The sequence below is a fragment of the Gobio gobio genome (assembly GCF_949357685.1).
Source record: "Gobio gobio genome assembly, chromosome: 3".
NCBI lineage: Eukaryota > Metazoa > Chordata > Actinopteri > Cypriniformes > Gobionidae > Gobio > Gobio gobio.
In genome coordinates, this window is record NC_137099.1 from 34,632,224 (window position 1) to 34,649,939 (window position 17,716).

Sequence of the window (17,716 nt, forward strand, 5' to 3'; positions counted from 1 at the left end):
GTCTCATTTATATCCGTACGGCGTGGCATGAGCACCTGGTGCAATCATTGCATGCCAATGTGCATTGGCTCGTTTAGTTACACTCAAAGTAGATTGGCTCTCGCGAGCGAGATTCCTATTCCTCGGTACTCCGACGTGGCGTCTCCGTTCCCTCCTTCAGGGAACGAGGGTTACATACGTAACCGAGACGTTGTTTGCCTTACGATCAATATGCAGTTAATCTTTAGATTAGGGTCCAATTCTAACTAACTAACTAAACTAACTATTAACTATGACTTTTTCCTCAATAAACACCTAATTACTGCATATTAATATTTAGTAAAGTAGTTATTAAGTTAAGGTATTGGGTAGGATTAGGGATGAAGGTAACACTTTACAATAAGGTTGTATTAGTTAACATTAGTTAATGCATTAGTTAACATGAACTAACCATGAACAACACCTGTGTTCAGCATTAGTTAATCTTTGTTAAATTTGTTAAAAATACAGCTGTTCATGGTTTGTTGATGTTAGTTCACAGTGCATTAACTAATGTTAACAAGATTTTAATAATGCATTAGTAAATGTCGAAATTAACATTAACAAAGATAAATAAATGCTCTATAAGTGCAGTTCATTATTAGTTCATGTTATCTAATGTAGTTAACTAATGTTAACTAATGAACCTTTTTGTAAAGTGTTACCGGGATGCAGAATATAGGTATGCACAATAAGGAATTAATATGTGCTTTATAAGTACTAATTAACTGTTAATATCCTAGTAATATGCATGCTAATAAGCAGCTAGTTAATAGTGAGAATTGGACCCTAATCTAAAGTGTTACCATTCTTTGCATTTGTAAAAGTAGAAATAACTGTATACGTAGTTATACTTTCAAAGATATTTTGGAGCACCTAACCCCATTACCTAGCCTGGTTAAAACCAGACCATTCTCAGTAGTAACTGAGTTATGGTCTGGCAAAGCTTCATAGACAAATCATTTCCAAAGGGGCGTCACCAACGGACGACGCTCAAATGCCTCTCGGCGCAATTGGATAGACCTAAAACCAATCAGAGCGATGAGGGAGATGACGTATGCAGAGCGACGGAGAAACATCTGACTGGCCGTTTATCAATATGCGTTCTTGTCTGTATACTTGTGTTCTCAAATAGGAAATGTCCCCGGTTTCCATTTCAGAAATCTGGTTACCTTACCTAAACCACATATTAATGTTTAATATATTATTTTTAAAATGTAAACAAAAAGAGGCAGGGTGTTTTATACTTCGTTTTATTATAAATATATAAGATAACCAATGTAGGCCTAGCTACGCATTGCCTGAACCACATTCGTGTGGCTATTATTATGTTTAATTTTTATTTTTTTATGAAATGAGGCAGTGGTGTTTTATGACATATTTCGTACGCGAACTTCTGACTTGCGTCCGTGACTTACCAAGTTTGACTCCGGAGAACGAACTCCCGAGGACGGGAGGACACTAGTCCGCCTACTATGCTCTTGACAGCATCACTCAGTATATATTTGTATATGTAGTGCACGCAATGCATATTATCTTCAATGCATGTTTATAACAAAACGAAATATAAAAAACCCAGCCTCGTTTCGTTTACATTAAAAAAAACACACACACATAATATAGGCTATGATTATCACTGTAATAAATTAAATATGACACAAAACACAACCCAGTCTCTTTTTGTTAAATGTCAGTTTATGTGTGATCATCAATAGCAATTATACAAGTATAAGTAAAAGGTATAAGAAGCTATACAATAAATAAAGCAATTCAGTCAAAGTCAGCGCCAGGAGACTAACGGTTAAGTTTAATATCTTAAAAATATAAAGTTATGAAACTTCACTTTGCCCTCAGATAAAACGATCTGTCTAGGAACAAATTATAGATTAATGAGAGCAAAGATCAGCCGTTAGATCTACACAAGACGAGACGGTTTAACCACTACAGAGACATCAGAGCCAGCGGCAGACGGCAGAAGGACTGGCCGAGGAAAGGCGCCTCTCGACGGGCTCAATAATCGTTTGAGCGCCGCTGAACCACTGGAGCTCACAACTCCGAAAACGGCAGATCAAATTTTAAAAAAGGCGCTCTCTTTATAAATAAACCACAGATTTGAGCTTTAAACAACTTCATTCACTCCTGAAAAGGACTTAAAACTATATTTTGTAAAACATTAACACTACCAGAGGACTCTTGCTAAGACCCATTCGTTTTTCCACACGACTTTTGCCGAATCCAGTCGGTAAAACAGCGATAACATCTTTTTTAGATATAAAGGCTTCGAGTGTTGTTCTTTGCTCGGGTTTTAACGAAAAGGAGAAGTTTAAATCGCTTAAAACAGACGCGATAGCTGATTCGAACGAGTGATGCTCCACAGCAGCTGCAAATCTGCTTCAACGTCGCTGCGCTGTCGTCATCGTGTAAAGCCCGCCCCAACGTTTCTGATTGGTGCCTCGATTTCTGGGGTTTAGAAATGGGTTTGAATGGACTCTTTGCCAGACTACTTGCAGAGCAAATCTAAATTTGCCGGAAGTTGTCTGGGTTTTCCCAGGCTACCCATTACCCACTTCTGAAAAATATACATAACATGTAAACATATACTGTACGTAACATGCAGAAATGCGTTATATGAAATAGATGTACAGTCATAGGTATTTATTTCCAAATTGATAATTGATTCCTTCATTATTATCATTTTTTTTTATATCAATTAAAGGTAGAGTAGACAATATCAGAGCAGCAAGCAACAGCAAGCTAGCTAGGAAAGCACCCTCTCTTCAGCGCGCTATCCAAAGCCATGCCTCCTCTAAAACACATAAACGCACAAAGCCAGAGCAGAGTCTGCAAAGTATCACAAAAGATGAAAATGATCTAATGTCTCAATGTGATTGGTTATCAAGGCACATGCAGGGTCGTAGCTAGGGAATTCTGGGTCCCCTAAAAAAAAACATTGATTTGGGCCCCCAACGCCCTCCACTCATATCATGTACAGTGAGCCTATAAGATATGGGCATGGAGGCCCACATCTGGTACCATGCACAATAAGGATTTCGAACAGAAATAAATAAATGCAAATAAAGGTTATTGCTTTTACTTATTTTTTTATTACCAATTTCTATATAAATATTATAAATTATATTTTAAATAAACATGGCATTAAGTGATTAATAACTTATTATTGTGCAAGGCAAACTAATAAAATAACAACAAAAGACAAGAAATTAGTCAAATGATAGAATAAAATTTTTTAAAGTATAAGCCTACCAGCAATATAATAGACCTATAAAATGTATTTCCTGTCAGTCTGTCTAACAGGTAAGATACATATTCAGAAATTAAAGTGCATGCATGCACTCAAATGTAAAATAAAACCATGTAAGTTTCTCACTGTCTTCATTTTTGATGAAGAGATGAAGATAATGTGCTATTTTATTAAATAAAGCTAATACATTTATCCATCAATAGCAATGAGTTGTATTTCCGTTTTCTTGATAGTATTGTTAAAAATATCACATCAGCAGCCGGCAAGTCTGTAATCATTTTGACATGCATATCTATTTTTCTGCATGTTATACAAACCAACAAACTACTTAATAGCGCAAAAAGACAGGAACTTTGAGCGAGTAATCGCTCGGGCGGTGCGCACCGCGCTGGTATACAGAGATGTGTATCTTTTCATGACGTAACTGGTACCAGATTTTTTCCCTGACATTTTCAGTCAGTTTCACTTCCACTGTAACTTTTTCTAACTTCAATTGTTCTCAGAGCAGCCTCAACTCTGATTGGTTCTGTTCACCAATTAACCATCAGACTAAACAATTTTTTTTTTGGGGGGGGGGGGGGGGCCTTCTTTAACTAGTATATGTTTTTTTGGTTTTCATATAACTCTCAGGGATACAGATTAATATATTATAATGATCCATAAGAGTGGGGGAATATATTGCATAACAACTGAATTAAGTGGGCCCAATGGGCAGTGGGGGCCTATAATTGTCACCACCTTTCACCCACACGGCCCTGGGCACACATGACATGATGCAAGTTAGCTGTATACGCTTTCTCCAATGGGAGAGCCATGGCAGGCAGATCCCATCATTGCATTCGATTCAGTTGGACAAACATTTTTTGTCCTGAGACAAAGATGTACATTATTTAATATTTTTAATATTGATTGCTATCAGGATGTGAAGAGAGTTTCAACAAGTATGACAAAAAGTGTTTATAAAACATTGCCTATACCCTACCTTTAATACATGCTGTAAAACTTGTTCATTGTTAATCCATGATGTTATTGAAAACTCAATATAAGATGCTTCCAAATTACCTTTTACCAGCTGGTCCCAAGGTAATTTTTGGTGGATGAATGAAGTCTTTTTCCTTCAGGTTCACACAGGTGTCCTAGCAGAGTAACCACGTGTGCAGTTCTTCACATTAACACTGACATTTCACAGCCAGAAAGTGTCCTACTTGGTGTCTTCATTTTGTATTATGTATCTTTTGAAAATAATGCACTTATTTTTGTGAAGTGATTGTACTGTATTTCTTGTTTGATATTTTGATAATGGAAAGTCATTCATAAATTTTGAACTTAAGTGTGACTTAAGTGTCCACATGCTTTTTGGAGCTGCTGCATCTCTGTTAACTTCATTCCTTTTTTCTCTGTCATGAACTAAATAAACAGTCCCTCTTTTGTCAGGATCACTAAATTCACCATCATTTCCTCTGAGGGCAGTTTAAAATCAAAAGTTGATCTCCTCTCCTCTCCCTTTCCTCTACTCGAGAATGAGTCAATTTCACGGCACATTATCCCTGCACCATTCTCCCTTTCCCCCGACTCTCTCTCATTAGGAGCGAGAAGGAGCAACATGAATTAGTAATGACAGTGAAAGGTTTGAAAAGCTGAGCGCTACTCTCTTGCCCTTTCATTACCCGTCCACGGCCTGACTCTCATCCTGCTTTAACACTCATTTGGATAACTTGTCCTGCACCTCTACCACTGTCTGTGCTAATGTATAATAGGCACTCTCTGATTAGATTATACATTTGTGCTACTCTGTCGTGGCTGGATGTCTTACAGACTGTGACGAACCATTCAGCAGTCTTGTTAGAGTCATTTTGGTTCATAACTGACCCATAGACGAATGTGAGAGTTATCAAAGTAGATAAAAATGATCACTGAAGGGGAAAACATCAAGCACCCCCCCCCCCCCCAATTAAAATTAACCCATGATTTATTCACCTCAAGCCATCCTAGGTGTGTATGACAATCACAGTTATATTAACAAAATGTCCTGTGTAATCCAAGCTTTATAATGGCAGTGAATGGCATTTTGAAGCCCCAAAAAGTGCATCCATCCATTATAAAAGTAATCCACATGGCTCCAGGAGGTCAATGAAGGCCTTCTGAAGCGATGGGTATGTGTAAGAAAAATATCCATATTTAAAACTTTATAAATTAAAATATCTACACTAAAAAATAAAAATGGAAAATGTATTGGTAATTTTCTGCCAGGACATTATCCAGTAATTTTATGGAAATTTACGTTAATCCATAAAACACAAACTAATGCACTGTGTAATTCAAAATACAGGTAAAACACTTGTAAAAAAAGTTTTTTACAGTGTAGCTTCCAGCTTACCGTATTCAACTTACAAAGAAAGTGCCTCTCACAGTTCAAAACGCTAACCCTACGCAATATCTCACGCCAGTTGTGCTTTTTTCATAATTGTATTCATTCCAATTGTATTGTCATATACACCTATAATGGCTTTGAGGGTGAGTAAATCATGAGGTAATTTTCAGTTTTGGGTGAACTATCCCTTTAAGGATCACTACAATAAGTGTAATTGGACTTGCATAATAGATAATAATTTTATCAATCCTGTCAGATTGAGTTGATAATGCAACTTTGGTCTGGTGTCATCCATTTTCACATATAGTGTATAGCAGACAAATTATTGTCTGGACAGAACTGTACACTTACTCTGAGTGCACCAACTTGATACACTAGCTAGGCGATGAAAAATGCCTCTCCCTTTCAAGGTTGATTGAAACTTTAACCTCATATTCAATATGCCAGAGAGACCTGGAATGTGCCAGAGACTGGGCTTTTTTCCACAATAGGGGCCTGAATAATGCAACAATCAGTCAATTATTCATCTCTCCTGGCTTCTTATTATGTTCAGAGAGAGAGAAAGAGAGAGCCCATACCGCTAAACAGTATAGCTTTGAGTGATTGGCTAAATGCTGCGTCAACACATTTAGTGCATGTGCTCTTGAGAAAAGCGAAAGAGTCGATCTCGATGGCTCTCTGTCTTGGAAGTTTAAAATAAAATAAAAAATCATTGCAAATTTTTACCAGTGGTAAACATGAATGTCTTTATGTCTTGAAAATAAAATAAAATCAATAAAAAGTCATTAAAGTTTAAAAAATAGAATAATCAAATAAATGACAATAAAATAAATAATGAAGCATTGTGAATATTTACCAGAGGTAAACAAGAACAAGAGTGTCTTTATGACTTGGAAGTAAAATAAAATAAATCAACAGTAAAATAGCTATTAATTAAAAAAATAAAAAAATAAAAGAAACGATGCATTGCATGCTTTAGTGGTAAACGAAAACAATTGAGAGAGTGGTAGGGTAGACTTCAATCTATTTGTATTTGACTACTTTGATTTTGTGTTGCTGTATAAGTCACACAAAACAAGTATCAGTTTTTTTAAACGTCTCCCCTGTAAAGCATGTGGGAAAAATCTTTATTGTATTCCAGATGGACAGGACAGAAGTAACGACATGCCAGCATGCTCTCCATGTCGGGTAGGATAATAAACGGCAACTGAACAAAAAATAACTCTACAGCGTACAATGCACAGTAGCATGTCTACACTTTTATGTACATATTTGATGATTTTGAGACATTTCTGCTATGATCGATCCCATGTACAACAATGACAAAAAAATCTGGACAGCTATAGCTTCTTTTTGAAATAACAGACAGATACACAATACGCATTTAAATGCAGTGTCTATATTTGATAAATAACTAAATAAATTGAAATCTCTCTTCAGTCACCTCCCTTCAGGAAATGCTGCTTTGAAATTGACTTAAAATGTGAAATGATAGAATGGCATTAAATGGCAAAGTGTGATTTGAATATTTCATCTGTCAGTGTAGCCAAGCAGATTTAAATGCTTTATAAAATGTTTTGCATTTCTCAGTGTTGCGAAAAGTCCCTTGGAAACATGGTTATCCAACCAGGTGTGCATTGTGATGCCATTTTCTTCTCGGCCATTTGATGACGATAGCTTGGCTCGCGCTTCATTCTACTGAATGCTGACTTCCGATGGCCATAATAATCTTGTCAAGTCCTTGTGCTGCAACACACTGACAACAGCCTATAAAATTGCCTCATTGTCTTCCATCAGTCCTCCAGCAGAATTGCAGACGTTATTTACCAGGCGATTGACTACAGTCTCTTCTATACAGTATGAATGCGTTTACTCCTTGTCTTCGTTCTTCAGTACATCATTGTGGACTTTAGAAAGAGCCTTCCATCTGTGGACCAAAAAAAATGGTATGAATGGAGTTTGGCTGATGTCACAAGCGGAACATAATAATGAACATACAAATCCATAATGTTCTAACGTGCGGACTGAGAGGGAGATGAAAGGATTGTTAAAGGAGAAGATTCTGTATTTGAATAAATGTCAAAGAAATTAAAGAAAGAGCCTTTCCCTCCCTTCCCTCTCAACCAAGACGAAAAGAGAAAGCAAACCCTTTGAAAGATTAATTACAACACGTAGATTATGTAAATTATGCTCATGCAAATATTTCATGAGGACAATTAAGGGACCATTAATTACTGCTCCCCTTTTTTGTCTTTATTCTTTCTTTCCTTTTTTTCTTTTAGAATCAGTGGCATTTAATTTCACTGCCAATATTTTAAATGTTCAATATTCTAACAAATGCTTGTGATACATCGTCAGAGTTGTTTACCTATATGCATACATACATATCATATCATATCATTATATATATATATATATATATATATATATATATATATATATATATATATAGAGAGAGAGAGAGAGAGAGAGAGAGAGAGAGAGAGAGAGAGAGAGAGAGAGCGCGTGAGAGAGAGAAAGTGTGTGTACAGGAGAGATGGAAGACATTGTGTTCTGTTTCTTTCAAGACTGAACATTACAGGAGAAAAATACATTTAAATATAGACCCATAAAGAAATAATGCAACAGAACATGGACATTCAGAAATCTGTACCTTGTATTGTTCTGTCAGTGTCTGTTTTGCTGCTGTTATGGTTTGTCTCCATTTCATGTTGAGGAGGGTCTGTTAACACAAAACAGTTATCAATGTGGCTACAAATGATCTGAACACACATTTTAAAGTTTACAATACTGCTGTTATAGCAGATATTGTACTTGACATGGTGATGTTGCAGATAGGGGAGACCTGAAATAATTATAACACCATTTTCTTTAATGCCTATACCTTTGATGATATTTATCCAATTATGTCAGGACCACTATCGTCAAAGATTATTGATTGACTATTAGCATACAGTTTGGATTGGCGGTATGGTTCTGTTCTGGGCAAGAACAGCCTAGCATGGATAAGAGCCGGGAGAGCAGCGATAACCCCCCTTAGGGTTTTTTTTCTTAACAGAACAGAATGACATAATGTATTGCAGGTATCATTAATGTTGATATTAAATATACAAAATAATTTAGAGATTTAGTCTGATTCTAATTCCTTTCCCTTCCTATTGATGCAGTAATGCAACAAGAAATCACAGTTAATTGTGGTTTTAAAGAAATATAATAAACAGCTTTAAAAGGTGACCTAACTTCGAACTAGATCATTAACTAGTCTACTTTTCATGTACAATTATGATCTATTAAAATTGTACTGCACTCTTGTCATAAACACTTTGTGAAACATCAAACTTTTAATTGGGTTGATAATATAATCCCCCTGCCATTGTGACAATATCTTGCTATTGGCCTTGCTTCAGTCACACAGAGACATAAACATTCAGCATGCAAAACACAAAAATGGTAACAATTAATTTTGATAAGACTCTGACCATTTGTTTTCTTTGACCTGCACCTCTTATGGTGTGAGCTTGCTGAAGTGTTTTATTAAGACACTGACCAATACAAAACAATTTGCTGTCTTTGTTGAACTAATACTGACACAAGACAAATAAAACCGGCAAATAAAAGCAAAAAAATAGTAAAACAAAGCGATTGCTTAAAGGGATAGTTCACCCAAAAATGAAAATTAGCCCATGATTTACTCACCCTCAAGTCATCCTTGGTGTATATGACATTCTTCTTTCAGACGAATACAATCTGAGTAATATCAAAAAAGTCCAGGCTAATCCAAGCATTATAATAGCAGTAATAGTTGCTCTGTTTTTGAAGTCCATAAAAAATGCATCTGTCCGTCGAATAACGTGCTCCACACGGCTCTGGGGTGTTAATAAAGGCCTTCTGAAGCGAATCGATCCATTTGTGTAAGAAAAATATCCATATTTAATACTTTATCAAGTAAAGTTCCAGCCGATCGCCTTCCGTGGAAAAGTGTTGGAAGTGCCTTCTCGCAATTCAAGATATCTGGTCGCGTTTGTCTTTCTTTTTTTTTATTTTTGGGTGAACTATCCCTTTAATTTATTTATGCCGCAATGCACTCTGAGAGTGAGCATAGTAGGCCACACAGTATATTTCACATGAAATTTAGTTGTTGAAAATAGTAATTCTGAGTAGCTAGTAAATCTAAAGTAAATGATCAAGTACTTTAAATTGTTTTAGTTATTTAACTTTTTAAGTGGCATTGACACAATAAGGATGCAGAAAATTGTATGTGCAATATTGATTTAAGCATTAGCATTTTAGCAGATGTGCATTCTAACCGTTTTGAGTTGGTGATCTCTCACTGGAGGCCGTCCGCTGCAGCGTCTGCTCGGCCTGGTCTCTTCTCTTAGACTCAACCTCCAGAGCCTCCTGCAATTTTCTCTTGGTCTTCTTCTCTTTCTTCAGCCGCTTCTGGATGAGTGCTAAAAAAAACACAGGGAAGAATTAAATAAGAGTTCCTGATAGGAATGCACATGTTGAACAGTTTGGGATTGATAAAATGTTTAAATGTTTTTGAAAGAAGCCTCTATGCTCACCATTCTGTATTTATTTCATTGAAAATGCAGTAAACAAAGTAATACTGTGAAATATTATTGCAATTTTAGAATAAATACAAAGTTCTGTCATTAAACTCTAGATAGAACAGGCCAATGGCACAGGTCCTTAACTCAATCCGCTTGCAATCACATCATTATCTATAGGGCAGCTGATAAACCCGCAAATGCCCCACAAAATTGAGCTCCAACCCCAATTAAACACACCTGAGCGAGCTAATCAAGGTCTTACAAGGCATACTAGAATGTTCTAGGCAAGTTGGAGCCAAACTCTGCAAGAGAGTGGCCCTCCAGGAACGAGTTTGGACACCCCTGTCTTAGCAGCATGAAAAAAAACGTATTCAAATTTTGAATAGATTATTTAAAAAAAAAAGCGAGCAAAGAGCGCTCCCTTTATAATGACTGAAGCTGTCAATCACTTCAGTTGCAGCGCGATTGTAATTGGAAAACTTTGATGGTCTTCAGACTATAGAGCTTGAACACAAATAAGCACGGGACAGTTTGAAAGCAGCTGCCTATCAGTGAGGACCAAACTGAGTCGAAATATTGGTCTTGGCTATTGGACCCGCAATCCATCTTTGCCTTTCGATCCCCCGACTCGCAACCACAACGCAAATTACAACGCAAATATTATTCCACCCGTTACATCAAATATTAGCAGTTCACCCATCAGGTACCCGCCTGTGTGCAGGACTCTGGGTCTGAGTTTGCTTTAGCAATTTGCAGCACACTTTCAGAAAACACCCACCTCCCCCAGCTCCACCTGTAGAGATTTGCTGGGGTAATTCATGTACTCTCTATTGTACAGCAGCAGCATGTCTTACTTGCTCACAGCAGCGTGTCACGTATGTATTGGCAGTAGCAATTCTCGTACTTGCTCTGCAGTAGGAGAAATAACTAACAGCAGCAGCGTAGCAGATCTATTCTGCCAAGACCAAACATATTACCATTGTCATATCCATTACCATGCCAAACACCCCAGGAGTTGTCATGACACAACTGTTTTTTAATACATTTTAAAATGTATTTTATTCCTGTGATGATAACTAAATTTTCAGCAGCCATTATTCCAATCTTCAGTTTCACATGATCCTTCAGAAATCATTCTAATATACTGATTTGATACTGAAGAAACAATTATTATGATTGTCAATGTTAAAAACGAATTTTTTGAATAATAGAAAGTTCGAAAGAACAGCATTTATTTGAAATTTTAATTGTTCTAACATTATAATTGTCGTTACTGTCACTTTTGATCAATTTGGTAGTTTGTTCCATATATCTGCTACAGTGGGGAGAACAAGTATTTGATACACTGCCGATTTTGCAGGTTTGCCCACTTACAAAGCATGTAGAAGTCTGTAATTTTTATCATAGGTACTCTTCAACTGTGAGTGACGGAATCTAAAACAAAAACCTACAAAATCTCATTGTATGATTTTTAAGTAATTAATTTGCATTTTATTGCATGACATAAGTATTTGATACATCAGAAAAGCAGAACTTAATATCTGGCACAGAAACCTTTGTTACAGAAATCATACGTTTCCTGTAGTTCTTGACCAGGTTTGCACACACTGCCGCAGGGATTTTGTCCCACTCCTCCATACAGACCTTCTCCAGATCCTTCAGGTTTCAGGGCTGTCGCTGGGCAATACAGACTTTCAGCTCCCTCCAAAGATTTTCTATTGGGTTCAGGTCTGGAGACTGGCTAGGCCACTCCAGGACCTTGAGATGCTTCCTCCGGAGCCACTCCTTAGTTGCCCTAGCTGTGTGCTTCGGGTCGTTGTCATGCTGGAAGACCCAGCCACGACCCATCTTCAATGCTCTTACTGAGGGAAGGAGGTTGTTGGCCAAGATCTTGCGATACATGGCCCCATCCATCCTCCCCTCAATGCGGTGCAGTCGTCCTGTCCCCTTTGCAGAAAACCATCCCCGAAGAAGTTTCCACCTACATGCTTCACGGTTGGAATGGTGTTCTTGGGGTTGTACTCATCCTTCTTCTTCCTCCAAACACGGCGAGTGGAGTTTAGACCAAAAAGCTCTATTTTTGTCTCATCAGACCACATGACCTTCTCCCATTCCTCCTATGGATCATCCAGATGGTCATTGGTAAACTTCAGACGGGCCTGGACATGTGCTGGCTTGAGCAGGGGGACCTTGCATGCGCTGCAGAATTTTAATCCATGACGGCGTAGTGCGTTACTAATGGTTTTCTTTGACACTGTGGTCCCAGCTCTCTTCAGGTCATTGACCAGGTCCTGCCGTGTAGTTCTGGGCTGATCCCTCACCTTCCTAATGATCATAGATGCCCCACGAGGTGAGATCTTGCATGGTGCCCCAGGCTGAGGGAGATTGACCGTCATCTTGAACTTCCTCCATTTTCTAATAATTGCGCCGACAGTTGTTGCCTTCTCACCAAGCTGCTTGCCTATTGTCCTGTTGCCCATCCCAGCCTTGTGCAGGTCTACAATTTTATCCCTGATGTTTTACACAGCTCTCTGGTCTTGGCCATTGTGGAGAGGTTGGAGTCTGTTTGATTGAGTGAGTGGACAGGTGTCTTTTATACAGGTAATGAGTTCAAACAGGTGCAGTTAATACAGGTAATGAGTGGAGAACAGGATGGCTTCTTATGCCGCTTTCCAGGCAACCCGTAACCCGTGTTTTTCCAACCTTCTACCCGTGAAAGTGCACTGGAACGGCAGTCAAACCCGTGACTTCCCACCCGTGAACTCGTACTAGATCGATGTCCTCCCAGTTACGAGTTTTGACGTCACATAGCCCGCGAAGCAACAATGGCAGCCCCTACAGATGCAGTGTTTATGAAACAAATATACAAATAACGTAAAATAAAAGGTATAACAGCTTCTCTTGCCGTCTGCGCTGTTTTTCTCCTCCGTTTCCCTCAAATAAGCAAGGAGTAAGCACCTTTGGCGATAGAAATGATTGTAAATGAGCATACACCCCGTAGGGTCCGCCACGCTTTGTTTACATCTAACTACCACACAATTCCTTGCGCTCAGGCAGTTTGGCGTGACTTTGCCTGGAACACTACAAAGTCGTGAGTCGTGGTTTGAAGTTGTAATTTACGGGCTCAAAAACCTGCCTGGAACGCAGCATTAAAGAAAAACGAACAGGTCTGTGAGAGCCGGAATTCTTACTGGTTGGTAGGTGATCAAATACTTATGTCATGCAATAAAATGCAAATTTTGTCATGCAATAAAATGCAATTTTTTTTTTTAGATTCCGCCTCTCAATTCCGCCTCTCACAGTTGAAGTGTACCTATGATAAAAATTACAGACCTCTACATGCTTTGTAAGTAGGAAAACCTGCAAAATCGGCAGTGTATCAAATACTTGTTCTCCCCACTGTACATCTTATATACCTGTTGTAAAACATGAAACTTTGAAAAATGACTTTGGAAAAACTTTATGCCACTGGATAATAGAAAAATTATTACATCAAATCCCACATCACAGCAAACAGTAATTATAGCAAACCATGAAAAGCTGTTCCACATGCCCTTATTCAGCCTTTCACTAAATACTGTGTCTGATATAATGCACATCTAATGTGAAACTAGGCTGGAGCCCAGTGGAACATGTTAATTTTCCAGTTTGCAGCAAGAGCTTAATTCAGACGGTGCAGTCAGCAGAAAAAAAAGCAGGGAAAAAAAACCCACTTTCTGTCCGGTAGCTGTGAGCCTTTCCTTGTTGAGTGATCTAGGACTAACCTTCCTCTTCTTAATCTTTCCTCTGACCACACTGGGTATAAAACACAGAAACGGACTCTAAGTCAGTTGGCTGGAATATAAAGACATCTCTCACTAATGGAAGAGCCGGTTGATTTGATGAATTATGCAGGAGATTCATTATCCTCATCAAATGTGATGCGGCGAATATTAACACAGCAATTCTGTTTACGCTGATAATAAATCATTCACACTAATATCATAATATGTACTAGTAATTACAAAGGGTAATTCTCTGTGTCTGTATATGTGTGTGTGTGGCTGAAGGAAAGTGCTGAATCTGCAGTAACATGACTAGCTGGAGCACAATGCGGGTGACAGGAGAATACGAGATGAGGGGCTCTCTAATTAAACAACATTCATTAATGGTGCATGTTGCCCTGTCACCTTCTTTAATGATTCCGCCGTTTTATGACGGCTGCCTCGGAGGTTTCTAATTTATGGAGAGTACAGTTTTACGTACATTCTGGAGAACAGACGATTGAGAGATTAGATTGAGAGTAAATTTATTTGTTAGTAAACATAATGTGAAAGATCAAGTGCCGGACAGTTAGATGTGAGAACCTGATTTACTTGTTTTTGTGATGTGGGCAGATAACATTACATGTAACTGAAGATAAACTCTACTTATAATACCCATATGATTTCAACTGTGAAAACACAAAACCTCTTTTTCCTATTAAATCCTTATTTGGAGTGGAATCTACAACTTCACATTAGTTTATCTTGCAGATGTCTTGTCGATCATCAGTCATGCACGATGCAAATGAGAATGTGTGTTGCCAAGGCATTGCATTCTCTTTTGCACAAATATCCAGCAAACATAAAGTGTCCATAATAAAGAAAAGGATAAAACACGTACTCTGTATTCATGTTCCATATGGTTTGAAAAACATTTATACCATTGTGAGTTTAAACTGTGGACATTTGGAGTTACCATCAAGTAAAAAGTTGTTTTTATAACATATTTCCTTATACCCTACATTTTTTTTTAAATTTATTTTATATATATTAATTCATAAATATAACATTTTGGGGGAGTCACACCACATGGCATGGTACCATTTGAACTAACTTTGTTTGTTTCTTTCTTTACTAGTCTTTAACTACTTTAACTACGAACATTTTAATTAATAATTTAATACAATGCACTTTTGTGTACATGTTTTAATATGTGTAATGTTTTAACTATAATTACACTGTTCACCCTTCCCTTAAACCAAACCAAAGTTTGCAATACAACATAAAACAACAAGTACATTGCACCTAACATTTTTTATGTAAGTGAATAGTAAAGACACCTAATATAAAGTGTGACCAAAAAAATCTTCGACATTTATTCCTATATTCCAAACCTTAAAGGGACAGTTCACTCAAAAGTGAATCATTGTTTGTTCACCCTCATGTCAATCCAAACCTGCATGCTGTTGGAACACAGTATAAATGTACATGGCTCTTTCAGTACAACAACTGTTCATAGTGACCATCACTGTCAAAATGACATAATAAACTAAGTATTTTTTGTGAACTATTCCTTTAAACATCAAAGATACAGCTGTCAAATGTCCATCTAACATCTGAAATTAGACATTTAGCATTGTATTGTAGATGAGCAAATGTTTAAAATATGACATTTTGCAGATGAAGATGAACAGAATAGACACCTTGGTGACACAGACCTGACCTGACAACGATTCTGCACAAAAACCCACTTCTTAAACAGAGCAATGTCTGCAGACTGGTCTCAGATCAGCTATTCACCTCTGTTTTTCTGCTCGGCGCAGAGCTGCCTCTCCAGCGTCTCACGCAGTTCTCTCTCCCTGTACAGCTCCATCTTCAGCTCTGTGCGCTCCAGCTGCACCTGCTTCTCCTGCGTCCGCGCATTATCAATAGCCACCTTTAACAGACCCTGGAAAAGAGGAAATGGGCTTGAAATGTGAGCTATACACTTAGCAGGGTGAATCTTTACTCTGATTTTTTTTTCAAACTACTGAAATATACATATTTGTAATAGCTTTATATACCTGTATGTTGGTGAGGAGGGTTTCTATGGAGGACAGGCCCTCAGGAAAGAGCAGCGGAGCAGGGAATCCTGGGGGTAATCTCGGCCCGGAATGAGACACTCTCTCATAGCTGTCTCGGGACGTGGGCGTGCAAAGGACATTCTCTTCTATCACAAGAGAACACAGCACATTAATAACTATTTTTTAGCAATACAACTTTTTTAAATTTCTCATTACAAATAAAATAAAATAAAACTTGAAATACATTTTTATTACATACACTAATGTTAAAGTTTGGGGTCGGTAATTAATACTTGCCATCACATGAATACATTACTGTTTTACGGAGCCCCTAACGGGACATGGTGATGGGGTGGGAGATGGGATACTTTTACTTCAATACTTTTGCATTCTCTCGCAAATGTTTTGCGTTCCTCAGAGAAACTTTGCGTTCGCTCACAAAATGTTTGCGTTCTGTGCGAGCGATTGCAAACATTTTACAATGGAATGCAAAGGTATTGTGAGCAAACGCAAAGTTTCGCAGGGGAATGCAAAACTTTAGCGAGAAATCTCAAAAGCATTGAAATATATTTGGTTCCTCCCATTTGATATTTTTTGCATCACCATGTCCTTTAGGGGCTCTGTACTGTTTGTGTTGCATTTTCATCAAATAAATGCAGCCTTGGTGAGCATAAAGACTTAAACAAATCTTACTTACACTAGTGATTGCCTCATTTCTATGGGGTATTTATTCAATCTGTTTAATATGTCTGACAACAGTGATTATAAATTAGTTAGTTCCTCAGCTCAAAGCATGCCAATAAACTGTATTTTGTTCAGACTGGGTTAAAGAAAGGTTTTAACGATTATTTATTTTAACTGAAAGGTGGGACGGTTATTAAACCACCATATCAAACTGTATTAGGATTTCTCCCATTCATTTTTCACACAGAGTTATCAAAGTGGAAAATGTGGCTTTAATTATGGTCAGACACTTGATGTGTGATTATATTATTAACACTTTACCAAAATCAAGCTCAAATGGAGTTACAAGGTTTTTGACAAGCGAATTTCAGACATATATGTTTTGTCCGTCATTAATACTGCCGCAACTTTGGCAATAAGTGCATCACATTACGATTTCATCAACTAACCGGTTATAAAGTTTACCGTATGTGGGGGCTTTTTCATGGTCATTTGGCCAAATCCCCATGTTATTAAAGACGATGTGTTATGCACAGGCTATTTAAGTATTGGCTATGACTCAACAACAAATGGTAGATGAAGACACTCTTCTCTGCTCCTCAAATATATTAAATCTTTATTTACCCTTGCATTACAAACAATCAGAAGCAGTCCAATATGAGTGCAGCACTTCATTCACGATATAGAGGTGGAGTGGAGTTATGAGGTTTTACAGACAACAATGGAGTTAAGAGAGACCCTCACTGGTCTCTTTTTTTTTAATTATTTTAAGAGAGACCCTTTTTAAGAGAGACCCTCACTGGATGTAATGGGTAAAGCTGATGGTCCAACTACAGCCTAACCCTACCCCATAAGTTCTCTATATTCTAGCCATATTTTTAGACTCCTTCTTTTGCAGAACTCACACTGAAATACCCCACATCTTCATATCCAGTGCTCAGTGAGCCTTGAGGACAGAATGCTAGTGTCATAATGATTCAAGGTCGGTACACATTAGAGCTACTTTGTTTCTAATGGACTCC

The 17,716-nt window shown here is 37.7% G+C and overlaps 1 protein-coding gene across 1 annotated transcript in view; it reads right to left on the minus strand.

Moving 5' to 3' along the window:
• Positions 1–6,374: 6,374 nt before the first annotated feature.
• The window catches only part of dachc (dachshund c), a 67,580-nt gene continuing 56,238 nt past the window's right edge, over positions 6,375–17,716 (minus strand). Inside the window, exons 7-11 of the mRNA XM_079813063.1 lie at positions 16,011–16,156; positions 15,748–15,895; positions 9,959–10,102; positions 8,305–8,373; positions 6,375–7,578 (exon numbers count right to left, since the gene is read on the minus strand). Coding sequence (XP_079669189.1) covers positions 7,541–7,578; positions 8,305–8,373; positions 9,959–10,102; positions 15,748–15,895; positions 16,011–16,156 — 545 coding nt within the window. The 3' untranslated portion in view covers positions 6,375–7,540. The remainder of the gene's footprint in view (positions 7,579–8,304; positions 8,374–9,958; positions 10,103–15,747; positions 15,896–16,010; positions 16,157–17,716) is intronic.